Consider the following 26,478-nt stretch of genomic DNA (forward strand, 5'->3'; position numbering starts at 1 on the left):
ACCTCGGGCCTCTCATGATGTGGCTTGAGACGATTGGCATGCAGCACCCTGAGGGGCTGCCTCGGGGTCTTAAGATCCACCAAATAAGTGGATTTCCCCTTTTTCTCCAAAACCTCAAAGGGGCCTGTCCAACGGTCCTGGAGGGCATTTAGCTCTCCCGGTTCCATTACCCACACTTTCTGTCCAGGCTCCAGTTCCACTGGGTGAGCGTTGTGGTCATACCACTCTTTCATAACTGCTTGGCTGGCCTCCAAATTGTCTGAAGCCTGCTTCCACAACTTAGCCATTTGGCTCCGGAAGGCCAGCATGTAGCTCACCACGTCCTGGGGAAGCTTCCTGGGAGTCTGTTCCCATCCGTCTTTCACCAGGCTGAGAGGTCCCCTTACAGGGTGCCCATACAAAAGTTCGAAGGGGCTGAAGCCCACTCCCTTCTGTGGCACTTCCCTGTAGGAAAACAAGAGACAGGGTAGGAGGATGTCCCATTTCTTCCGTAGGCTCTCAGGTAGACTCCGTATCATACCTTTCAAGGTTTTGTTAAACCTTTCCACAAGACCATTGGTTTGTGGGTGATAGGGAGTAGTAAACCGATAGGTAACGCCGCACTCCTTCCACATGGCCCGCATGTATGCTGAAAGGAAGTTAGTCCCCCTGTCGGAAATGACCTCCTTGGGGAAACCCACTCTGGTGAAGATCCCCATCAGGGCCCTTGCCACTGCAGGTGCAGTGATGGTCCTCAGAGGTATTGCCTCTGGGTACCGGGTGGCATGATCCACCAAAACCAGTATGAACCGGTGTCCAGCTGAAGTTGGTGGATCCAATGGCCCTACAATGTCGATGCCCACCCTCTCAAAGGGGGTGCTAACGACAGGTAGTGGTTCCAGGGGAGCTTTTAGCTTCACCCCAGTTTTCCCACTGGCTTGGCAAGACACACACGTCCGACAATATGTATCCGACGCCACTTTCATTCGAGGCCAGTAGAAATGGGGGACAAGCCGGGCAAAGGTCTTGTCCTGTCCTAGGTGTCCTGCCAATGGTATCTCATGAGCCAGTTCCAGTAGAAAGGCTCTAAAGCATTGAGGAACCACCAAGGCTCTGGCTGAACCGTGGCCAGGTGCCTTGGGCTCACTGTAGAGGAGTCCATCCTCCCAGTAAATCCGGTAGCTCCCTTCAATGTTTCCCGCTGCCTGGGCGTTGGCCTGTTGCCGCAGCCCCTCGAGAGTAGGACACTCTTTCTGAGCTTTGCAGAACTCTTCCCGGGAAGGACCTCCCTCCACATGCCATTCAGTTGGGATGGGTAGGTTTCCCAGGGAAGCAACATTCTCCCCGGTGGACTCCAGATCCACCTCCGCAGGTGGTCCAGTTGTCTCACGAGGTGGAGATGTCGAGGCAGGGTCCTCCGGCCTCCTGTCCTTCTCCTCTCTGGCAGCCGGCTGGGCCATTGTTCCAGGCTCCAGCGTCAATGAACTCCCCCTTCGGGCAGTCGCGGACCTTGTGCTGACACAAGTCCAGTCAGGGGGTCCCAGCATCTCAGAGTGAGTCTGGTACTCCACCCTCCTCCAAGCATTGTGCTCCATATCATTCCCTAACAGGCAGTCAACAGGCACGGCAGGGCTTACGGCAACTCGAAGTGGACCTGCAACCCCTCCCCACTCAAAGGGAACCTCAGCCACAGGATAGTGGCCCAATCTGCCGTCAGCCATTACGGCGGGATGGAGTACATCTGGGATGACCTGCTCTGGAGACACCAGCTGACTCCTTACCATAGTCATGCTGGCTCCTGTGTCTCTCAGAGCCTCCCCTCCTCGGCCATTGATGGTGACCCACTGCTCATACTTAGTAGTATTAGAGGGCAGCTGGGTCTTGGGAACCATCTCCTTATCTCCCAGGGACACTAAGGTGACACCCGCCCGCTCCCCTCCATTAACCAAAGGTATCTCCTCCCCGAGCACTACACTAGTGATTCCCGGGGCTTTTCCTCCAGTGGGAGGGGGTGGTCTTTTTGGGCATCTCACATCTCCTTTATAGTGTCCCACACCACCACACTCAAAACAATGAACAACCCTTGGCTGCTGGCTTTGGCCAGGGGTAGGGTTGCGAGGGGGGTTACTCTTGGGGATGAATCCTCTGCCCCTTCCTTGCGAAGTATTTTGTGGCCCTTTTGAGAACTCCCTCTTAGTTTCCCCTCCCTCTTTCCTCTGGGGGGCGCCCTGTCCTTGCTTCTGGGAATTCCCTCCAGTCCCCTTAGTCGACACCCGGGTACTAACCCAGATGTCTGCCTCCTCAGCAAGCTTCCTGGGGCTGGTCAGCTTGCTGTCCACCAGATGCTGTCTTAGATCGGGAAGACACTTCTCGAGTAGGTGTTCCTTGAGTATGAGGTCATATAGTCCCTCATAGTCTCCTACTTCGCTGCCTCTTACCCAACCCTCCAGGGCCTTCCTGGCGTAGTCCAAGAAATCTACCCAGTTTTGCGTGCCCAGCTTGTAGCTACCCCGGAACTTTTGCCTATATTTCTCAGGGGTCAACCCAAACTTCTTGAGCAGCGCTGATTTCATAGCCGGATAGTAGGTCTGTTCACTCTGGTCAAGAGCCAACAAAGTATCCCTGCCAGTGGGGGGCATGTATTTGTATAACCCACCTCCCCAGTGGACTTCTAGAATCCCATGGGCCCTTAGTGAGACCTCGTAGGCGGCTAGCCACTTAGCAATATCGTCACTGGGTACATAACAAGCCATAATATCTTTTGGTAGGTACGGTCTAGGTTCTTTGATGTTGGTCTGGGTATCGCTGCCACCATTCTCTGATTTGGGGGATCCTCGGTTTAGGGCTTGTAAATCCATCTCTTTGATGGTTCGCTCATGTGCCAACCTCCTATCCTCCCTTTCCATGTCCATCCTGGCTAGTTCTATTTTCAACCTCCTCTCCTCCCTCCTATCTTCCAGCTCGGCTTCGGTTAAGCCCCTGTCTGAAACACTGCTGCTTGCCCTTGAAGGTAGCCTGGGACCTGTCAGAAGATTCCCTCTCCCCATCTGGTTCAGCAATGCAGCCTCAGTAACAGTGTCCCCATCACCCACTTCCATTTCTGGTTCCTCCCTTAGGCGAGCTTCTAACCATGCCCTTATGCTTGTCAGCAACTCTCCTTTCTTGGCACCTTTATTGAAAAATACCCCGTTCTGCTGACACCAATCCCTGAGTTGGGCCACAGTATTGGCTTCCAACTCTTTAAGATTCACCTCCAGCTTTGCCATGGTATAAAATTACTCACAGGAGAAAACCACGAAGTGACTTGAGGTTAACCTCCACCCACCACCAGAAGTAAATTTAGAAAAATCAAAAATATAAATTAGGAGGGCCGCAGGGAGAAAACTCCAGGTGAGGTCTTGTGGTTAGCACTGCGTTACTAATAAGTGAGTGTAAGTACAAATCCGTGATCCCACCGCTGAAACACCAATTATGTTAGACCTAGATTTCCCAAGCCTACATAGGGTAGCTTGGCACAGTAGTGGTCTACAGCTAACTCAAGGCGTTGGCTAAGTACTTACAAGTCTCACCCACAGTACCACAGTGATGAACCACTAAAATAAAGACACAACACCTCTCTTTGGAAAAATACCGTTACCTTTTATAAAAATAATATGGCTCTTTGGATTCAAATTATACAGATTACCACATCAGTTTCGCTCAGAAATAATCATTACACTTTTGTCTTGGGAAAATACATGACGCTCTTCTTGCTGTGGAAAAATTACAGTGAAACACATTCTATTGACAATGGATACGTTGATGAATGAATAACACTCTTCTGGGATTAGAAATATTCCAAGAGAATTACACTATGCAATATCACTTTACATTAACAATCAATGTCATCAACATTTCATGACTTGAACCGGCCCAAATACCTGGTTACTTCATTACCAAAGGGTTAAGAACTCCCTCCCCTTCTCTGTACCTTCACACAGAGCTAGGATACACACTTACAGTCACCTACAGGGCTATAAATGCCTGAGGAAAGTTCCCCAATGGGCAAGTACTGTCAGCGCTTTATTGACAGTAATTTATATGTCAGACAACCTATAAACCTGAGGTGGGGGTTAAAGAGTTGTTATCCCCTCAGCTACTATGCACAATTTAGAGTTTAATCAGACAACATGTCAGGGCACCTTGTTATACGCAAGATCTGGTAGTTTTGTTTAACCTTAGTCCCCAGGGCACAGCACCTTCCTTTCTCTCCCCCACTCTCCTTACTGTCACAGTGGCCGAACCGCCACAGTCCTCCTCTCTTGCCTGACAATCGCCCTCAAAGGGTTTTGCCCAGCTTCCCTGATTGACTCCTCAGCTTGAGCTGGCGCTGGGGCTTTTGGTGACACACTGAAGGGCTTGCCGTGGGGTCTCTCCCTTTTCTGCTGCTCGGGGCGCTGTTCCTGTGGTGTTCTTGTGGTGCGCTGAGGCAGGTACAAGGCGGGGCACTTCAGGCGAGGAAGCGCCAAGCGGGCTCCCCCGACGATCGTCTCCCTCGGCGTCTGGGCGTCTCCTGCGCGCTCCGGCTCGTTTGCGCAGCTGCGGGAAGGTAGTGCTCCGGCGGGAAGTCGGCGCTGGTCACCTGATGCGAACGCGTCTCTTCACGGAGGCTGCTCACAGCTCAGACACGCCTCCCGTAGGCCTCGCCTCCTCCGATCCGCCTCCTCACGGCCAAGGGTAGGACAGCGCGGGCGCGAGGGATTAGTATTCCCGCCCGGCGCTGCACTTCCGCCGCTTTTCCTGCACAGTCTCTCCCCTCACCTGGCTCCACGGGGATCGCGCTTTGAAGCGGCGACTCGCTCCTCCAGGCTACAGGCTCCACAGTTCTCCAACCACACCAAGGCGCTTCAAGGGATCCACAACTGACTCGACACCCTGGTAGGTGCAGCGCTGGGCAGGGGATATGAGAATAAGTTTCAGAAGGAAGGTCCTGTCAGTTTTTACAGTAATGCTGATTAAGAAGGGTCTTCCTTCTCACGTAGCTCGATTTCTTTATCAATAGCTGTTGTCTTGAGAGAGGGATCGGTCAAAGGCTGAAGGGGGAACAATCCTCTGAAGTAACTGTCAGCCTCAGTGACAAACTAGCTGCTCTCAGTGTGTCCACCTCCTCTCACCACTGCCTCACTCCTCTACTCTGGGGTCAGCACAAAATGGCTGCTGGTCACTGGCCTTATATAGGGTGGCCTGAGACCTGCAGAAGCCTCTAGTTAATTCTAGAAAGTTCCCTAATGTTATCCTATGGACCTGTCCTCCAGTAGTGTCCGTTATGGCAGTTGGTGGACACCATTTTAGGTTTCTGGAGATCCCTAGATTTTCAAGGGGGCTGACTAGGCCTCACAGGTTATGAGGGAAAAATGGCGTCATCGTCAAGGAACACCTAGCCCCCTGACAGCATTAAAAAAAACTCCTGATGGACATATGTAAAAATAAAAATAGAAACTCTGGGAGGCTAAGGGGGACAAAAAATAAATCATAGTGGTTAGAGTCTTCCCAGAAGCAGACAGGTCTAACAAAGGCATTTCACATAATTCCAATAAAATCAATGGTTAAGTGGCAGCTGTTACCACTTCAAAACCCTGCATATCTCTTTGGCCTCACCTTCCTTATCGTTGTCGAGGAAACCAGCATCATATCGTTCAGCAAAAACATCTGTCAAAGCAAAGATTGCCTTCGGGGAGAAGATAGATATCGGGTAGAAGATGAATATTGAGGCAAGAGCGCACACCATTGGGAACAATGACTTTAGGGTAACCAACGTCAAAGTATACAATGTCAAAGCCGCCTTCCATGAATTTGAGGTATTCTTATTTATCTCGATCTTCTCTGATTCTCTATCTCATAGGCATGTGGATTCTGGTGACAGGCTAAAAACAATTGAAACTATAAATCTGGGAGATGCACAGTAGCTTCAGCTGCTTCTAATTGTCACTGTGGCACATGACCTATAGATTTGGGGACAAACTTCTGGTGGAATATAAACATTACTTCCTTAAAGTAGTTAATGGAGGAAAGCTAATCCCAAATCAAATCATTGGTGCTGCTGTGGCAGTTACTGACCTCTCCGCATATTGTTATTGCCATTGACTTCCTTTGGGGTGCGCTGCTCGGGTGACGATAACTTGTCCAAGACCAGATCCTAAGCAGAAAATCATTAGCCTTCTATTCTCTGGTTTTTCCAAGTTTGGTTTCTACGCCGATGATGAAATGCATACTGTGGAGGTATACTCCCTAAAGACATTAAGCCATAGGGAAAGGAAGGACTACTATCATCCTCTTTACCGGCACACTAATAGGAGATGCCAGCGGATTTAGTATTCTTGCTAGCACCTCATTGTGGAGATCCAAAAACAAGAGTAACGCTAATATCAGTGCTCCCAGTACAGACAAAGAAGTAACTCAAGAGATTCAAGAGATAGAAATTAGCAACCTCCATCATAACTAGGGAGAATCCCGTCAAACTCAAGACTGATTTACCTGCGCACCGCTAACTGTTCCAGTAGGGGAGAGCACATTTCAATACTTGGCATATTGGCAAAGCATCACAAAAGATGCTTGGGTACTCTCTATTGTGAAGAGTAGCTACTCTTTGAGACCCAAACCTTTTCCAAATGTGGTAAATCCATTGAGATCAAACTATCACCACCTACAACATCTTACACAAACAAGCATTTGCAATGCAATAGGTCTCGCATTAGTAAAGTTAGAGGTATTATGTAGTGTTTCGCTCTAGTCTTTTCAGAATCCTCATCTGAGTGTTCCTATTAGAGTTCCATTTAGAATGTTTTAGAAGGGATTTTCAAAAAGAACTGGCTTTTGAGGACGTTGTATGCTGAGCTGCTGCGCAGCACCTGTCAGAGAAAAAAGCTTCTTCTCAAACCATAATTGAATAACGTTTCAATTACTACAAAAATACGTGGCGACGAGGATGATGAGAACGGTACCAATTCTTCATTATTAGCGTGTTCCAAAATCTTTATTCACTCACGGTGACACGCACACCGCATAACTGTTCTGTTTCAATACCTGCTCAAATTTCACAACGTCACCGCATTGAAAGTAACGGTACCAATTTATTCGATATTTGCGTGTTCCATGTTCTCTATTCAATCTCTGTCCATTCACGGTGACACGCACACCTCTTATTAATTTTTCATTTACTACAACTTTAGAACAGTGACGTACATACCCTGCAATTGTTGTTCTTCAATGAAACTTTCAACTTGCCTCCACAGCAACGTCTACACATCTATGTTAAGCAATTTTCGGTTGTTTATTACGTCAAAAGTTTATTTTGCATAACATATTATTATCATATTGTTGCAATAGTAAATTTACTTCTCTGAAATTATTGTTTTAAGGTACCCTTAGTTATCCTTAACATCCATAACTACGTAAGAAAATGAGTTTACAAGCTGTATCTCCTCCACCTCCTTTTCTTGATCTTCCAGGCGAGCCACCTATAATCTAGAAAAAGTGGTTTGATGCTTTTACCACATATCTAGGAGCTAGAGGTGCTTCCAGGTACATTTCGGAAAGAAAAAAATATCTTTTACTAAACAGTCTTGGGTTCGAAGGTCGTTCAATCTTCAAGCACTTACCTCCTTTAGTACGTCCTCCTGAAGAGGAAGATTTGGACGATTATACAGAAACAGTTAAGTTATTAGAACTACGTTTCGATATCAAACCCAGTTTGGTTGTCATCAGACATAAATTTTATAAACTTGAACAAAAACAAGGAGAAAAAGTGGAGGATTTTATCTCTGCGCTAAGGGTACTTAGTGCAGAGTGTGAATTCGAGAATTTCAGGGATCAGATGATCAGAGATCAATACATTTGTAAATGTGTTGACAAAGGAATTCAACAGAAGTTACTTGCTTTAGGTAATCCATCACTTGAAGAAACTGTACGTGTAGCTAAAAGCATTGAATTTTCAAAACTTTCTGTGAAGGAACTTGATGGTAAATTATCTACTTCAATTTCTAGGGATGAAACTATAAGTGTTGTAAAGATGCAAGAGTCTAGAACAAATTCAGGTGGTCGTACAGATAACAAGTTTTTTAAACAGAGTAATATTTGTTTTAAATATGGAAATTTTCCACATTTTAAGTCTGGACGTTCGTGCCCAGCTAGAAATGTCACTTGCAGACTGTGTGGAAGGTTGGGTCATTTTGCTAAGGTTTGTCAAAATACAAAACGTAATGTTTCTCAAACACAGTCTAACAAACCGTGGAGCAATTCAAATAGTTCTGCTCCTGTTGCTTATGTTTCTGACTCTAACCAAGATGTCATCTCTGGCATTCAAGATGATTTGAGGAACATGGTCGCTGTGGTTGGGGTTGGTATGGATGATTCTGACAGTGAATGTGTTGACCCTTATACTGATATTGGTATAGGCGATAAAGTTGTTTGTCTACTAGTAGATTCTGGTGCCAGGATAACTATGTTGACTCAAGAACTTTTTAAAGAAGTTTGGGGTGACCGTAAACTTTTTCCCTCCGACAGATCTCCTGTCAATTATGAAGGAAGAAAGATCGAACTTAAAGGTTATTTCGAAGACTCCCTTGAGTTTAGAGGAAGGAAAATTTTCGGTAAAGTGTATGTTTCCATCAAAGGATTGAATATTCTTGGATGGTTTCATCAAGGTTTGTTCAAAATGGTTCTCCGTCCTGGTACAAAAGACCCCATTTCTGTTGTCCAAACTGATGACACAATCAGTGCAAAAGATCCCATCTCTGTTGTCCAAGATGATGTTTTTGTTAACAAATTAGTAAAAGATTTTCCCACTGTTTTTAGCAATAAGTTAGGAGAAGTGAAGGGGTTCAATCACACAATTCGTGTGAAAGACAATTCTATCCCGGTTAAACATAAGTTAAGAAATGTCCCATTTAGTGTGAGAGAACAATTAGAAACGGAATTGATTGACCTTTGCAGTAAAGGAATAATAGAACCCATTGAATCCTCCCTTTGGCTTTCCCCTTTAGTTGTCGCAAAAAAAAAAAATGGCAAACTTCGCGTCTGTGTTGACTTACGCAGTTTAAATAAGAGCATCTGGGTAGATTCTTTTCCTCTTCCCAAAATCCCTGATATGTTATCACTTATTGATGGGTCTAAGTGGTTTAGCAAACTGGATTTGGCGTCTGCATACCACCAGGTTGTCTTAGATCCTGCTTCTCGACATTACACAGCTTTTGTATCCCCTGTAGGTTCTTTCCAATACTGCCGCAGGCCCTTTGGGTTAGCCTCTGCAGCAGCAGTTTTCCAGAGGATCATGTCTAATATCCTGAAAGGTATCGACTGAGTCGTTGTTTTCCAGGATGATGTGTTAATTCATGGAGTTTCATGTGATGTACATGATGTAATTTTGGAAAGAGTGCTGCAAGCTTTATGCAATGCTGGCGTGGTTTTAAAAAAAGAAAAGTGTGTCTTCAGAGCACGGAAGGTGGAGTATCTTGGCCATGTGTTATCTGAGAATGGTGTGGAGCCTAGGCCTGGATTGGTGAAAGCTATAGTTGATAGTTTACCACCTAAGGATAAAAGTGGTTTAAAGTCTTTTATTGGATTATGCGAGTTTTACGCCCGTTTTATTCCAGATTATGCCACTAAGGTTCAACCTTTGACCAATATGCTTAAAGGAGAAGTTCCTTTTTTATGGGATGATCGCTGTGAGTCTGTTTTTTCCTGGATTAAGGAACAATTAGTGAGCTTTAAGATTTTAAAGCCCTTCAATCCCAATGCCATGTGTACCATTACTGTTGATGCCAGTGGATTAGGTTTAGGGGCTGTTCTTACTCAGGAAGTTGGTGGTGTAGAACATACCTTGGGTTATGCCTCTAGAGTTCTTCGCGGTGCAGAGTTAAACTTTGCTGTGATTGAAAAAGGACTTTTGGCCTGCTGGTGGGCAATTAGGAAGTTTAATCCATACATCTGGGGGAAACATTTCTGTTTAAGGACTGATCACAATCCCCTTGTCTCCATTCTTTCTGGTGTTAGGGTGAAAGAACATTCTGCAAGGATTGCTAGACTTTCGACTAAACTTCTCCAGTATGATTTCGATGTAACTTATATCCCTGGCAGCAAAAATACAAGAGCTGATTAATTTTCAAGGAATCCTATTGAAGTTGACTGTGAAGGTGTTTGTGAGGAAGATTACGATGAGGAAGATTGTTTTGTTGCTTCAATTGGTCTGGATGATATGTTTTCCATTAGTGAATCTGAATGGAGGGAGCACTTATCCAATGATGTTCTCCTTAACGAAGTTCTAAAATGTGTGAAAGAGGGTTGGCCCAGGGAGAAAAATGTGCATTTTTCTCTTCAAACCTTTGTAAAGGTTTCTAATGAACTCTCTATTGAAGGAGGTTTACTTATGCGTGGTGATAGACTTATCCCGCCAGGTGATCTCAGGAACAGAATTGTCAAAGGTGCCCATGAAGGTCATCTTGGTAAGACTTGAACAAAAAGGAGGGTCAGAGAGCTTTACTGGTGGCCTCAAATGGATCAGGAAATTGATACTGTGGTTGAAGAGTGTGTTGTGTGCTCTAGTGCTGAGAAATGTCTGAAAGTATGTTCTCCTCCTTTACAACCCATTGTTCTTCCTGACAGACCTTGGGAGAAAATAGGTATTGATTTGGTTGGCCCTTTCTATTTACTTCCCTCTTCTTCTAGATTTGCCATAGTAGCCATTGATTATTATTCTAAATGGCCGGAAGTTCGTTTTGTTGGTGAACCCAACTCTAAGAGTGTAATTGACTTTTTAAAAGATCTTTTTCTACGTGAGGGGTTTCCTTCCACGATTGTGAGCGATAATGGAGTCCAATTTATAAGTTAAGAGTTTAACTCTTTCTTAAGCCAAAGTGGAATCAATCATTTGAGGAGTGCCCTTTATCACCCTCAAACGAATGGTTTAGTCGAGCGCATGAACAGAGTTCTGAATAATTGTGTTCAATGGGCTATTGCCCAACTTTGTCATGTACCAAATGCTGTTAGATCAATGTTGTGGTTCTATCGTACCACACCTCATTCTTCTACCAAGGTGTCTCCGTTTGAGTTGTTACGTGGGAGGAAACCTTGTTCTAAAGTTTGTCCTGGGTGGATGTCGCGTTGGGTGAAATTGAATTCACTCGGAAATATGGATGAGGTTGTGAGAGCTAATGTTTCCTATGCTCAGTCCAAACAAAAACTTTATTTTGATTCCAGAAAGAAGGTAATTTCTAAACAGTTTGTGGTTGGTGATAGGATCCGTGTTAAGTTGCCTGTACATACCACCAAAGGCAATGCCAAATTCTCCGAACCTTTGGTCATTGATAAGGTTTGTGGAAATGCTGTGAGAGTGAATATGAAGAACTGGTGGAACACTGCCAGAATAGTCAGAGTTCATGATGGTGCCGTGAATGGTTGTTGTTCTTCTGATGATTCTAGGGACAGAACCTTGTTACTTTCTGATTCTGTGCGTACTAATGATTCGTCTGCTTCTTCTTCTCCTCCCCTTATGGGTCTCCGAAGGAGTAGTCGTCTCCGTTCTGTTCCTGCTAGGTACCGCTAATGTTTCTTTGATCTGCAATGTTTATTTTTCTTGACTAGGTACCGCTAATGTTTCTTTGATCTGTAATGTTTATTTTTCTTGACAGATATCACTAGTGTTTTTCTTATGCATTTTGTGTTTTCTTTTGTTTTCATTTATTTTCTCGTTTTTGCCTTTTCCTCTGTTCATTGGAGAGGAGAGGATAATGTAGTGTTTCGCTCTAGTCTTTTCAGAATCCTCATCTGAGTGTTCCTATTAGAGTTCCATTTAGAATGTTTTAGAAGGGATTTTCAAAAAGAACTGGCTTTTGAGGACGTTGTATGCTGAGCTGCTGCGCAGCACCTGTCAGAGAATAAAGCTTCTTCTCAAACCATAATTGAATAACGTTTCAATTACTATATATTAGTATTGTAAATGACAATTTTTTTATTTATGTTTTTGTTTTGAAAATAGCGAAATTAATAACTGTCATTTACAATGCCAATAGTGTTAACTTTTGCAAACGTGACACCTATAGCATTTGTAATGCAATATGTGTTGTATTTACATGACTTAGATGTATTAATATTAAAAATAACAATGGGTTGTTTTTTTTCAATAATTAATACTTAAATAAAAGTTATTGTAATTTATAATGGCAATAGCTTAAACTTTTGTAAATAACTTTTTGGAAGATTATGTTTAGTGTATTTTATTGTGATGAAAATACAAGAACAGAAGTGAAATATTAACATTTTTTTGTGACATTTGTAATAAAGTTTGAAACATTGAGAGAACATATTTGAATCAGTTGTTGTTGAATGGTTGCACAGATTGATGCTGTGGTGGCTCTGAATGATGTTGTGGCGGCGACGAGTGATGCTGTGGAGTTCAGTGATGCTGTGGTAGCGCATAGTGATGTTGTAGTGCCCCTGAGTGATGCTGTGGTGATGCGATGGATAGTGAGGGCGATAGATAGATAGAGGGAGGGCGAAAGATAGATAGAAGCAGGGTGAGAGATAGAGGCAGGGCAAGAGGGCGAGGGATGGAGTTTGGGTGAGGGATGAAGTGTGGGCGAGGGATGGAGTGTGGGGCGGGGGAGGGATGGAGTGTGGGGCGGGAAAGGGATGGAGTGGGGGGAATGGATGGATGGAGTGGGGGGATGGATGGATGGAGTGGGGGGGTGGATGGATGGAGTGGGGGGTGGATGGATGGAGTGGGGGGATGGATGGAGTGGGGGGATGGATGGATGGAGTAGGGGATGGATGGAGTGGGGGGGATGGATGGAGTGGGGGGATGGATGGATGGAGTGGGGGGATGGATGGATGGAGTGAGATGGATGGATGGATGGAGTGGGGGGATGGATGGATGGATGGATGGAGTGGGATGGATGGATGGAGTGGGATGGATGGAGTGGGATGGATGGATGGAGTGGCATGGATGGATGGAGTGGGGGGAGGATGGATGGAGTGGGGGGAGGATGGATGGAGTGGGGGTAATGGATGGATGGATGGATGGATGGATGGATGGATGGATGGAGTGGAGGGGATGGATGGATGGATGGATGGAGTCGGGGGATGGATGGATGGATGGATGGAGTGGGGGGATGGATGGACTGGGGGGGTGCGTGGATGGAGTGGGGGGATGGATGGATGGATGGATGGAGTGGGATGGATGGATGGAGTGGGGGAATGATGGATGGAGTGGGGGGATGGATGGATGGATGGAGTGGGGGGGATGGATGGATGGATGAGTGGGAGATGGATGGATGGATGGATGGATGGATGGATGGAGTGGGGGAGCCGAAGGCAAGAAAAAACGAGTACAATCAGGGAAGCAGAAGGCAAGAAAACGAGGGCAATCAGGGGAGCAGAAGGCAAGACAAGAAAAAAAACAATCAGGGAAGCAATAGGGAAGAAAACGAGGGCAATCAGGGGAGCAGAAGGCAAGAAAAAAACGAGTGCAATCAGGGGAGCAGAAGGCAAGAACAAGCAATCGCAAAAGCAACAAAAAAACTAGTTATGACAGCAAACAGTTCCATAAAGCTCGAGGCAGTCGTGCTGTGATATAAAGAAACACGCTGTAGTCCTAGCAGCAGGCCCTCGGTCCAGTAGCACCCAGGGCAGAAAGATATTTTCCACCCCTCCATAGCTACTGCTGGTGAATAAAATGTGACAGATGCTTTTCACCGGCCAGACTCCAGCTGATTACATCAGATCAGCAACTTGCCTCTAAACACGCTACTTCCCCAGTTCACTGGGTTAGGGAGGGGGTGTTGATGTGTGTCCACATCGGGTTAGAGATAGATGGGTGGGAACAGAAGGTAAAGGGCCGATAGGGTACTAAAACAGCAACTGCAGCACAGCGGGAGAAAGGGGTACGGGGAAGATATGTGAGTGGGGGTAGGGGTGGAGGCGGGCACTTGGAAAAGAAAGGCGCACGGCCACTATTTTTGAAAGCGTGCCACGCTGCACAACAAAAACGTTTTAGAAAGTTGTTGTGCTTTAATTGCCGAATGTAGAAATACGGAACTGGAGAGGCCGCCGAAGGGACTCGAGGCGATCAATATTACTTACACAAAACCAAAGAAAGCCATGTAAGAGAGCGTCGTATATAACTGAATTTATCCAGTACTGAAGGACATCAAAAACACAAAACGGCACTGAGGGGCGCGCACAGTGGAGGCAAAGTAGGTTCTGTGGACTATGCCAGTGAAGCCATAGCACGGATTGGTGTCACAGTGCCAGTAGTTGCTGCAGAGCAGTGCGATCACATCGCGGGCAGGATAGTTAGAGCAAGCCCGTCGCGTGCTTCATCCTTGAATGAGCATAGTTGCAAGTTGGGGAGGTGAGCACTTGGAAAAGGAAAGAGCACGGTCACTATTTTTGAAAGTGTACCACGCTGCCCAACAAAAACGTTTTATAAAGCAAAAGGTGCAAGCGGCGCACTTGGAAAATATCATGCATGGCAACCTTTGCTACTACTACTGCGCTGGGGGGGGAGGAAACATACAATGTTGTAAAAAAAGAAGCACGCGGGGGGCGGAGCGGATCCCTTTGAAGTGAAGCTGCTGGCGGCACCACACTGGGGAAGCAACAGATGGCTGGCTTTGATGTGGTGATGCGAGGCAGGCAGGCGGATAGAAGCGCGTGCACGGGACACATGCACTTCTGGAAATCCGCATTTTTGAGAGCTTAGTTTAGCTCTTAGTTTAGCCCCAATAGTCTCGTCCTATTCATTCCTTGCGGAATGGAATAGGACAAGACCTAAAAAGATCATTGTAGGCCAAAGGTGCAGTGGAAAGAGACCCATAGTGATATACTCCTGGCACGGATAAAGAAAGATACAACTGGAATGCTGGTTTTGCATCAAATCTTCCTTCTCATCAATCCAAGAGAATGGATGTGCTCCATAGATCTCTGAGATGCATACTTCCATATTACAGCAACTCAAAGGTACAGAAAATATGAGATTTGTGGTTCAGAACAAGCATTTTCAATTCAAATTGCTGACAATCAGTCTAAAGTCTGTCCCGAAAGTGTTCTGAAAATGCACAGCAGTTTATCTCAGATTGAATGAAATCTAAGTCTACCCTTATCTTGGTGTATGACTTCTAAATGCCAGTTTACGGATAAGGAGTACTACAGGACTATAAAATAGCAGTGAAAATGTTATCAGACCTGGGTCTTCAGAGGAGTTTAGAAAAAGCCAAGCTAGTTCCAACTCAAAGGATTCCGCATCTGTCAGCTGTCATAGATTTCTTTCTGGTAAAAATGTTTATTATCCATCCAGAAGAAATGCAATCTAATTTCCTCCATAAAATCCACCAGTGGGAAGAATATAATTTCTCCATACTCAGTTGTCTCATGCATCACATTAGTACCTCATGCAAGGTTGCACATGGCACTACTGCCATAATGCACAAAGGGCCTGTGAAGTCAGTCCTTAGGGAGCTGGAAAGACAAATGGATGCTGTCTGCAGAAGCATTGCAGTCCATCCCATGGTGGCTTGCTGGACAAAATGCAGCAATCGCTGTCCATTATCTGAAACCGAATCCAAACCAAATGGACATCACAGATTCCTCATTCCTAGTCTGAGTTGCCAATTTCATGGGCTTGCAGGTCCAGTATACATGGTCTCAGCAGGAGACATCATGTGACACCAACCTGCTGAAGCACAAAGCTATCCATCTGGCTATGAAATCCTTCCTCCCATCCTTAGCGAGTGGCAACGTTTTGATTCGGTCATCTGAACAATGCTGCATCAACTAAAGAAAACATGTGGAACCAGGTCGAGAGCCTTGGCCAAATATGCCTGAAGATATGGCACTGATTGAAATTCCCAAATCTCTTTTGAAGAGCTATACACTGGCCTGGTGCTCAGAATTATCAGGTAGATGCTCTAAAAAGATATATGTTAGAAGATCACTAGTGTGTTATCAATAACAAAAGTTTACAATCCTGTGTTCAGCTTTTGAGGTGGTCCTCTTTGCCACTGCAAATACCACAAATTGCGAAGATTTGATGAACTGATTTGGAATATTTCTCCACGCTTTTCCTCCAGTAGCTTTACTCCCAAATGTGGTGCCGAAAGTAAAGAAGGGGAGAGAGAGGTTGACCTTCATACCCCCCTATAGCCAAGACATTGGTGGTTCAAAGTCCTGTGCCGCCTGTCGGAGAAACTGACCATGAAACTATAGTGCAGACAGGATCTGCTAACCACAGCAAAGGGTAAGCTACTGTACCACAGTTTGACATCTCTTCATTTGACTGCTTGGCATCTGAACGCATACAGTATGAACACTTGATCCTGCCTTCAGAATGCATAATGTATTAGAAGGTGCTTAGGAGTCAGTCTATGAGATTGTCCCATGTTCCCAAACATAAGGTGCATTGAGAGGAAGATAGACCAAGTCGCATGTCAGGCAGATATAGTATTGCGTTATATACTATAAGTGGTAAAGTCAGGTCCTGATTTTCCCCAATAGCATCTGCTACAGCATGTAGACAGTCTTTTTTTTGTTGTTGGTTTTTTTTGCAGAGTTTTATATAGCGCGAACTAGACCCGAACCGAATCAGGTATCAGAGCGCTTTACATATTTTTCCAGTTATGTTACATGAGGACACACTTTCATTTTTAGGCACGGGGAGATTAAGTGATTTGCCCAGAATCACAGGAGGTTTTGGCATCGTTGCCGAGACTCGAACCCAGACCCCCAGGTCAGAGGTCGAGCGCCCTAGCCGTTAGGCCACCTCCTCTCCTCAGTCTTCATTCCATATCTCATTCTTTAGAAGACCATTAAGTAAAGGTTTCTGAGAAGGTTTGAAAAAAGTTTATCCTTCATTAAGAAAACCATTTACTCCCTGGGAGTTGAATTTAGTATTGTCAAAGTTGGTGGGGTTTTCTTATAAACCCACTCATGAAGCTACTCTACAAGACGAAACTAGAAACCAGATTTTCTGTTGGGTATTAAGTCGACTCGTAGAGTGAGTAAGATTCAGGCATTATGTTGTCTACCATTGCAGTAAAGTAGTATTTGGATCTCACTGGGCATTCTTGCCTAAGATGGTGTCATATTTTCATGTTACTCAATCAGCATGTTTGCTGGTGGTTTTCCTTAATCTGACTTATACAATAGAGAGTTTGTTACTTGCAGTGGACGTTAAAAGTGTGTTAAGAGACTACTTAAAACTAAGGAGCTGAGGTCCTCAGACCTTCTATTCGTAAAACTTGGCCCTTAATTTTTAAAAGGATGTTAAGAGACTACCTCCTGTACACCTTCCCGCCGATCACACTCCTGTCCCAAGATCTGAAGTTCAGGATGGACTGAGCCTAAGTAACCTTTGGGCTCCATATTGGGCTGGGAGAATATAGTATCTCAAACACCTTAGGACAATGTCCGGTCACAGCAACAGGGCAGTTGAGAGCCTTAGATCTACACACTGAACTTTGTGAGGTCAGCTTGGTAGCCTGGAGTCCCGCCATAAGACCCATTTCCCTGCTGTTGCGACACGTTTAAGGCTTAGAGCACCGACAAACATGTTGACCTTGTTTCTGTTCCCTTGTCCGAAGGGTTCCTGTTTGTTTCGTCTTTACCCCTTCAAGGCTTTGCTCTGGGCACAGTTAAGGGGTATCTTTTGGCCATCTTAGATGTTTTGTGGTTGCCAGGTCAACCCTCCCTATTCAAGTCACCTGTTGTGACAACAAATGTTTCACCCCACTCCTTTTGTCCCAATGGAACCTTAATTCGGTTTAACCCTTAATGTGTTTACCCTTCTATCCCAGGCTAAGCCTACTGACGATCAAGGCAATCTTTCTGGTGGCCATCACATAGGCTTGGAGGGTCAACGAGCTGCGGTTCTTTCAGTTCACCCTCCTTACACCAGCTACTTCACAGACAAACTGGTTCTCCGCACTTGTGCCTCTTTTCTGCCAAAGGTTGCGACACCTTTCCATGTAGGACAAAGCATCATTCGGCCAACCTTCTTTGATTCACCTCATTCCTCCAAGCAGAAGGAGAAACGTCACAGTTTGGACACAAAAATTGCGTTTTCAGTCTACATCGATTGCACCAAAGAGCACCGGGTGGACAATCAGCTTTTTGTTGCATTCTTTTGTGCGAAGAAGGAGAAAGCAGTGCAGAAATAGTACATATCCAGATGGATTGTAGTCTGAATGAAGGACTACTACGCAGTGGCCAAATAGCATCCCCTGAGGGCTAGCAGGCTCATTAGTCCAGAGCCAAAACTGTGACCACTGCATTAGCTTGCAGAGTTCCTGTCCTGGAGATCTGTCAGACTGTGATGTGGGTATCTTTGCCCGTTTGGTCCTCCAGGACTTTTTGTTCTGAACCGGTTCCCAGACCCACCTGCGGGCAGGTATTGCTAGGGTATCTATTCTAAGGTAAGGAATCTGCAACTAGGAGTCTTTCTCAGATGAACAAGCTACTTACCTTCAGTAACGTCTTATCTGGTAGACTCTCTCTAGCTGCCGATTCTTACAGTACCTCCCTGTTTCTGCAAACCGGTCTTCCTACCTAAAAAGGCCGCTGTAGGCCCTTAGTTTCCGCACATTGGTCAATCAGTCTTATGAAGTGGCTCCGCGCTTCTGGAGCGGAAAGAGTAACATAAAGAAACTGATGTTAGTCTGCTGGGGTGGGATCTAAATAGGCACCACGCAAGCCACGATGCTGAGCCGATCGGTGCCAACTACCGGTGTTCAATGGTACTGCTCAATATTTTTTATGAAAGTGTTAAATCCTGACTACTGGTGAGTAATCTTCAAGTGAGTACTTAGAGTGTCAGGGAGGAAAGTTCTGTGCATGTTCAGTATAAAAAGATAATTTCACCATGAATAGATCTTTGAGTGTTCGCAAACCTGGCGGTTCGTGAAGGACCACAAGACCCCATTACATTATAAGTGAGGTTCTTTGCCTCTCATCAGTTGTCAAGCTGCTGCTTGCTCTTCCATTTGTATATTGACCAGGAAATACTGACTTGGAACCAATGTAGAAGAGCAAAAGGAGGCCTGTTCTGATGGGCATCACTGTTCCCGATTTACGCTATTGGTTTTGTTTCCGCTGACCTGACTCAAACTAATTGTACTGCTTTAGGAGTCCTTAAAATTAGTTTTTGTGGAGGAAAATGCATCTATTAGAAAATGTACAGTCCTTGCTGAGGTTTTTCCTGTAGTTAAATCCATCTTCCACCTCTTTTAGTTGATGTGTGTGCGACACTCTGTAAAGTTGCCTTGATGATCAGGGTCGATTCCCAATCTTCAGTGGAGTGAAGTATTATCACATGCATCAGGAATATTCGTCAGTGCAGCAAGATGAAGTCAGATGAATTTTGAGAGAGGTGGAGCTTAAATATTTGGCCAGAATTGCACTGAGCAAGTGACGCAGAATCCTCCATAGGGGTTCTTTGGAGGTCGTCAACTGAGAACATTTTGAAATAAGTGGGACCTATCATGCATTTTTGTACTGCACTTTAAAAAAATGTTTGTTAAAAGGCCAGAGATTCTTGAGGCAGTTCTGAAGGGGTAATTCTAAAATAGTCCAACACTTTCAATTTTTGTTCATTTCTGCCTTCTGCTTCCTTTCAGGTTCTATCCTGCTCCTTCTGAGATAGATATTAGTGCCACATCTCACCACACAGATACATTAAATTACAGACACCATATGTAGTTTCTAGGCTGCAATTGTGTTCAAAAGCTGATGCTTTGGAAATTAGTATTGATGATCTCATAAAAAGCACCATATATAACACCATAGTGACGTCAAGGCAATGCCAAGTTAATGTCTCTGCTAATAATCCTGTTGGATATGTTGGATGCTTTCAACACTATTGACCAGACTCTTCTAATTGGCCACTTATTTGATGTCCACGTGAATGGACTTCTCTGGATTTAGTTATGTCTTATTTTCCCTGATTGGACCCAACAGGTCCCTGGTCCTTTTGCCTCTGCATTTCTGATCTTGCCTTGTTGCTATTGAAGGGCTGTGCCTCCTCGAATTCTATCCAGTATGTTTGCCTGTTATTTCTAAATATTCAAATCCTTGGCTTAAAATTCTCTATCTATTCCCATTCCAAGAAACTTTTTGTGCAGGTTGATTTCACCACAGCCAGCTGGCCAAGGCAATATCTTTTGTCATTTCTGAGTAAATGCAAAAAAAATGTGTTGCATGTTGATATCAGAAAAGAGAGATCCTGGTCCATAATAATAAGAAAAATAGGTTCTGAGTTTTGGTCTGACATCCTTAGACCCTGACCTTCTCCATCCTGTGTGGTTATGAACTTCTGGGTGACACTTATTGCTTGCTCCCCATATTGGGCCTAAGTGAAGACTGGTTTTTAGAACTCTATATTGCAACACGCCCTTTCTTTAATGCCACTCCCTTATCTCGTTCAGGTTAGTCTTTTGCAATGGTTCATTCGGATTGCCCCATATTTGATTACTGGGTTTGCAACGGTTGCAGAACTGCACTGCTTGGATACTTGCGAGTGCTGACAAGCGTTCCCATATACATTGTCTATCCGGGCTAGTCTCAACCGGCTCTCTGTCAACCTGTGCATTCAGTTCAAAGTGTTGTGTTTTGTACATTATGCTAGATCTACATGTGTTATGGTATATTGAGTTTCTACACTAATTACTATTAGAAACCTATGGTTTGCTCATCAAGGTCCTTCTCTGGCCATTTGTTTGAATTGGTCACTGTGGTGGTCGTGCCTTTTGAGTACTGGCTGCCAGGATGTGGACTCTGCTTCCATTGGAAATATATACTGTAAGTGTTATTGGACCATTATTGGGCCATTCAGATGCAACGTAAGACCTGGTTATTTTGTAGTGTCATTTGGATTTGCAGGTTGTTGGTAAGGCAGTGCCACAATACCTTTGGTAGATGAGCACTTTAGAAAATAGCAGAATATGAATACCTACTTTACCACAGTACTAACCATTGCCAGCTTATAGTAAGTACCATTCAAAGCCGTACTGGGCATCAGGCGTTTTCCCCGAGAGGCCGAAGTGTGAGCGGCTGGTTGTGCTGAGGGGAGGATCTTACTTGGGGGCCAGTTTTGCAGCAGTGCTGCAGTATTGGCATCCAGTAACAAAATCAGCAGCATAATCCACTCAGCACTCACTTTCGGTTCCGCCGCTCTGTATTATGTAATATATTATGGTTTTAAAGCACCCGCTGCAGAGTTCCTTGTATATCCAGCATTTTCCAGGCAACATTTAAAGTGTCAGGCTGTCTCTGGTGAATAATCTTTCTGCTGGAGAGTGAGTGGCAGTTTTGACTCATCTAAGATAGTGTTGAGGGTTACTATGCCTGCTGCAAAGAACGTGTACCACGCAGATCACAGAACTGTATTTTATGTGGATAGCTCAGTGGGGTACTGCTTTTGGCACAGAGACCCTTTTCTTACTTGCAGTTCATAAATTACAGTTGTATTCTAGAACAGTGAGCTAGAACTGCCATCAAAGAGCTACATGCAAACTCCATGGAACAGGTTAGAAAGTAAATTTTTTCCCAGTCTTTTATTATCATAATGCTGCTAAATAGGGTTTATTTGGGTAGAAATAAATTCCTATTAGTAAAGCTAACCCTAACCACTGAGTTTTGAATCCAGATTTTATGTTCATACAGACCAATCATTCTTAAAAAATGCCTACCAGGAGGGATGACATGTAAATCTTGCACTTCGTGGTTCCCTCCTACTTATGTATTTTCTATACACTGATGTACACATGTATTATTCATTCTCTTTATGTGTGTGTGCTGTATAGTGCTCTGACACCATGCACTGGTATGAGATGCGCTCTAAACGTGAAATATATGCAAAAGAGGGGCTAAGGAAAGATGAGCGGCACTGTTTGAGGGTGATAGTGGGGGAATCAATTGAACAGGCCCAACAAAGATTGTCGTATCCTGGTGCTATGCAACATATGGCGGCTGCTCTGACAGAATTTGCCAGTGCTGCTTTGGAGTCCCAGTCCGACCGTGTTACTGTTCTTTATACACTGAAGGGCCAACGCAGCACTGCCAGTGCACCTAGGATTTGACTTGTTGCATCAGTTACCTTGAGATTCGGTGCAGTTCTATTTTTCATTTTTCCCAATTCAGGCGTGTGCCTGCTTGAGGATAGGATGGAGAACACCTGAATGTCTGGAGGGTGCCTAGTACGTTAGGTGATTGTCTGCCTTGAGGAAACCAGCCCGGACATCATCTAAGGGATGCCGCCTTGCTAGTTTAATTGGCGATGATCATGAATATGCACTTCTTTGTGGTTTGCAAACTGTTGCCCACTTTGCCAGGCCCCAAATTGAGAATCATCTCTGGTTCTCTGTCATCATAGGGTGGCTCAATGGTGCAGAAGGTTTGAGCTGTTGAAGTTCTAACCCAGAATTACACTTTTTTTCTCATTTCCTCAGGTGATGAGCTCCCCGAACTGGACAACATGGCAGATTACTGGCTGGGGTCCATTGCACGAGCCACCATGCAGACATACTGTGAAGTCATCTTGCATATCCCTGAGCTTACGCCACATGCCACAAAACAGCTGGCCACAGATATAGGTAATTGAGACAGATCTCTTTTAAAAAGTTTCATTGATAATTACTGTATACAAGAACACCCAATTTCAAATTTCCTTCTACTGAACTTTAATTCCTGTCCTTTCATCAAATGAGCTTTCTGTGCTCCTCTCCATCTACCCTTTACTTCCTTCCACCATCTTATCAGTTACTGCCATTGTGTGTTTCCATTAGTAGATTTCATCATGCTTGTTCAGCTCTAGTCCCCCCCAGCGATGACCAGGCTCTCAGATCTAGACGTTTGCACCTCATAGTAGAGTGAGTCTTATGCCAACCTTCAGCAATCCTGATGCACCACAGTCCTGACATGGAGTAACTCTTGCTCTTTCAGCCTTGAGACCAGCACACAAGTCCATGAATCCTCCTCCTTTCTGACCTGCAACACTCTTTCCCTTTCGATTCCACCTTTAGTAGCGAGACACAACTTTGTCAATCCAATGCTCACATTCAACACTCCCGCTAGTCAAGTGTACAGGGTTACATGTATACACTGCTCAGCTAAAGTACAGTTGCTAAACTGCATCAGACTCTACTGGCCCTCAGACACATCTGTGCTAAAGTATCTCTGCTGTGATCTACAGCACTCAAGATCCCCCAAGCTCATGTAGCGCCTGGAACCACTCAGGCCCAGCCTGCATGATCCTGCTGTTCACCATAGGGACACACCTCTACTGATGTACTGCTGTCCTAGTCAGCGTGTCAATGCAACTGGGACACAATGTACCACCATACCAATCTACAAAAACCTGCTTTTCCTGTATCGTGCCTAGCTCCTGATATGCAGCACCATTGCTACCTGCATCTGCTTACAAATCATATTCGTTTTAATCTCTGCTGAGTGAAATGTGCAAAGAAGAAAAAAAATGCCTTCAGAATGTAAATATTTTTTTTCTTCTTTGTTAGATTACTTGATGAATGTGATGGATGCTCTGGGTCTGCAGGCATCTCGGACTCTGCAACAAATAGTGACCCTGATGAAGACCAAAGCAGAAGAGTTCAGGCCGACGGCCAAAGGACTGCCCAGGAGATTAGCCAGCTCTATCGCCGCAATGCGGAATATTGACTATTAGTCTACTGTCCAGACACAGCCTCCTCAGGAGCTATCGGGGGACCAGCAACGAAGGATCTTCTAAGAATCATACTGGACCATTTGAGAAGAAGGCTCTGGTGGTGCCAGAGGTGGAGGCCAGGTCATGGTATCATTCAGAAGAATCATACTGCACCATATGAGAAGAAGGCTTTGGTGGTGCCAGAGGGGGAGGTCAGATCATGATATCATTCAGAAGAATCATACTGTACCATATGAGAAGAAGGCTTTGGTGGTGCCAGAGGTGGAGGCCAGGTCATGATATCATGCAGTCGATGAGGGGCTTCCGCAGAGTTCAATCGCAGCCTCACTCCTGACAAATCATGGCGGTTTTTTATTCAGCATCCAGGCGGTTACCTGGGAGGTTCTACATGGTTTCTAACTTGGGACATTTTCTAATTAACTTTTTATGCCGCAGAATGGTCTGCATCTGCCCTAAAACCTAGCAGTCAACAGATTTGTTTTTTCAGCTCCAAGTAATCTGTGATAAGGAGCTAAGCAAATGTAGCGTATAAAAGACAGCAGCTAAATGGAAAAATCTAGGGAGGGTGGAGGAGCAATAAAATTGTAGTGAGCGAGTCCGATGTGTATCTTAATTTCTTCTGCCTGCTTGTAATGATGACATCTTTGAGAGCATGGCATTGTCGAATGTCTTCATGTTGTGAACGTTGAGCTCTACACATAATGTTCCAATTACAGTGTAGCTTTGAAAAGATCCTGCTGCACTCACACCACAACAATAGCGCATTTCAATATAATAGTATTTTATTTTAGGAGTTTTATATAGCGCTAGCTGGACCCGAGGGTATCCGAGCGCTTTACAACAAGTAAATTATGTGCAAATAGAAGTACAGTAGTGCTGTGAGGAGTGGTGTGACAGGACATAACCTTTTTATCCAAAGGTCAAAGTAGATTAGCCTTTCCTCTAAAGAAGTCCATGTATGACCACAAAGCATGTTTGATAAACTCCATACTTCGCACTGCTACGCATGTGCTTCACAGCACACTTCGGTATTCTCATCTTTCATTGGCACAGTGTTGGCACAATCATTTCTCTTCAGCAGATATCATTCAGCACTATAGTTCACTCTGTTTCTTTTCTTGGCTTCCAGGATCAAGGTGGTGAAGTACTGCTCTATCACGGGGCGACAAATGTCAGTCCTGCCTGAGCATTTCTGGAATTCAAACAAGCAGTCACTCATTAGATGGCCAGTTTTTCTAGGTATATCCAAGTCAGGGCTGTCTTTTCAGAGTCGCCTTTATCGATATCACAACGCGGCTCCGCTCTTAGCGTGCACTGCACATGGCCCTTTCTATCCGTACTGCTTCTCGCTACCCAGCTGCAGTTTCTTTAGGTTCAGACCCAAAGTGCCATACTCTTCATCTGTTCTTGTTCTCACCATCCATTGCTAGCTGAGGGGTGCTGCACTGTGTTCTGCCTACCTGCACCATTCTTCTGCAAGTGCTGATCATGTTTGTAAAGATTTATAATTAAGCATTTTAGTAATGATGCCTTCACTAAAGTACAGCAAAACACACAAGATGATGGACGGAATGTTGCACAATGGCAAAACATTCACCCCCAGTCACAGATCTGGGTTTAATCCACCGTTATTTTGCTCACCAAGCCACCCCAGTTCAGACATGGCCATATGCAAATCAGTCTTGACCCTGTACCTCTTGGGAACAGTCCAGACCGAACTGCCAACCATGTCTTCCCTGAACCGGAATTGTTGTTTTTGCATTGTTCACTAAAGTACAAGAAATGTACATTATAAGCAGGCCTCGAAAAATCCTAAAAATGTTACTAAAACTGCAGGTCTAGTGATTTAAATAATCTACTCAACCTAATTATAATGCTCATTACCCATAAACTGGTTTAAAATTATGTGATTCCAGGGCAAGTATTTTAATTCACTGAAACACCGTTTTCCTCTTGATCATGCATGAGAGTACCTTCAAATACGCAAGTTCGGTATGTACAGAAAACTCGTTTGTTTTATTTAATAGAGTAAACTTTTGCTCCATATGTAATACAAATCTAGCCACATATAGGATACACATGACCGCTGACTTGCCTCAGTGCATTAACCGTATTGTCATCAGCGTGAGGGCAGGAATGTTTCTCAAATCATGGTTTAAAAATTTCACTTTTATTAAATACATAACTAAAGCATAACGTAGCAGCACGCTGTCATTTGCAATCAGCAGATTTTACATTCAGATAGCCACAGAATTTCCCACTGACATGTTCTTTTAAAACTATATAGTGTACAATGTCTGTAAATAAAGTTGGTGCAAATATTTGTCATTTGCACATCACCAAGTAAAGTGTGTTGATTTGTTATCCACCTATGTAAATCTTTGTTTGCATCACACTTCTGAATTACAAAAAAATAGTTCTTTCATTATTCCTGATATATACTTGTACTATTTATTTACAAGCTGTTTAAATGTTGTTAGAAAAAAAATCCTGACCTTTTACAGCCTTTTTTCCTCAATTATTGTCAGATAACTCACTAGACAAAAAGCACTACCTATAACAAGAGAAAGAAAATTAAACACCATTTTCCAGGAACAGATGAGCAACAATTCATAAAAACAAAACTGACATTTGACCTCTGTCCTTGAACAAACTGCAAATGTGTCAAAACGAAAACAAGATTTAAAGGCCTCTTTATTGCTCATTCACTTTCTGAAAGAAAAGAACACCTGTTCCTTTCAGCTTAAGTTACCAGCAGGGATGAGTATATTCTAAAAATAGCTCGACCTGATAAAATC

At 44.4% G+C, this 26,478-nt stretch overlaps 1 protein-coding gene across 1 annotated transcript in view; it reads left to right on the forward strand.

Moving 5' to 3' along the window:
- COG7 (component of oligomeric golgi complex 7) overlaps positions 1-24,276 on the forward strand; it is a 219,679-nt gene extending 195,403 nt beyond the window's left edge. Inside the window, exons 17-18 of the mRNA XM_078664791.1 lie at positions 22,449-22,592; positions 23,514-24,276. Coding sequence (XP_078520917.1) covers positions 22,449-22,592; positions 23,514-23,680 — 311 coding nt within the window. The 3' untranslated portion in view covers positions 23,681-24,276. The remainder of the gene's footprint in view (positions 1-22,448; positions 22,593-23,513) is intronic.
- Positions 24,277-26,478: the final 2,202 nt, after the last annotated feature.

This window comes from Lissotriton helveticus, chromosome 10 (genome assembly GCF_964261635.1).
Source record: "Lissotriton helveticus chromosome 10, aLisHel1.1, whole genome shotgun sequence".
Lineage (NCBI taxonomy): Eukaryota > Metazoa > Chordata > Amphibia > Caudata > Salamandridae > Lissotriton > Lissotriton helveticus.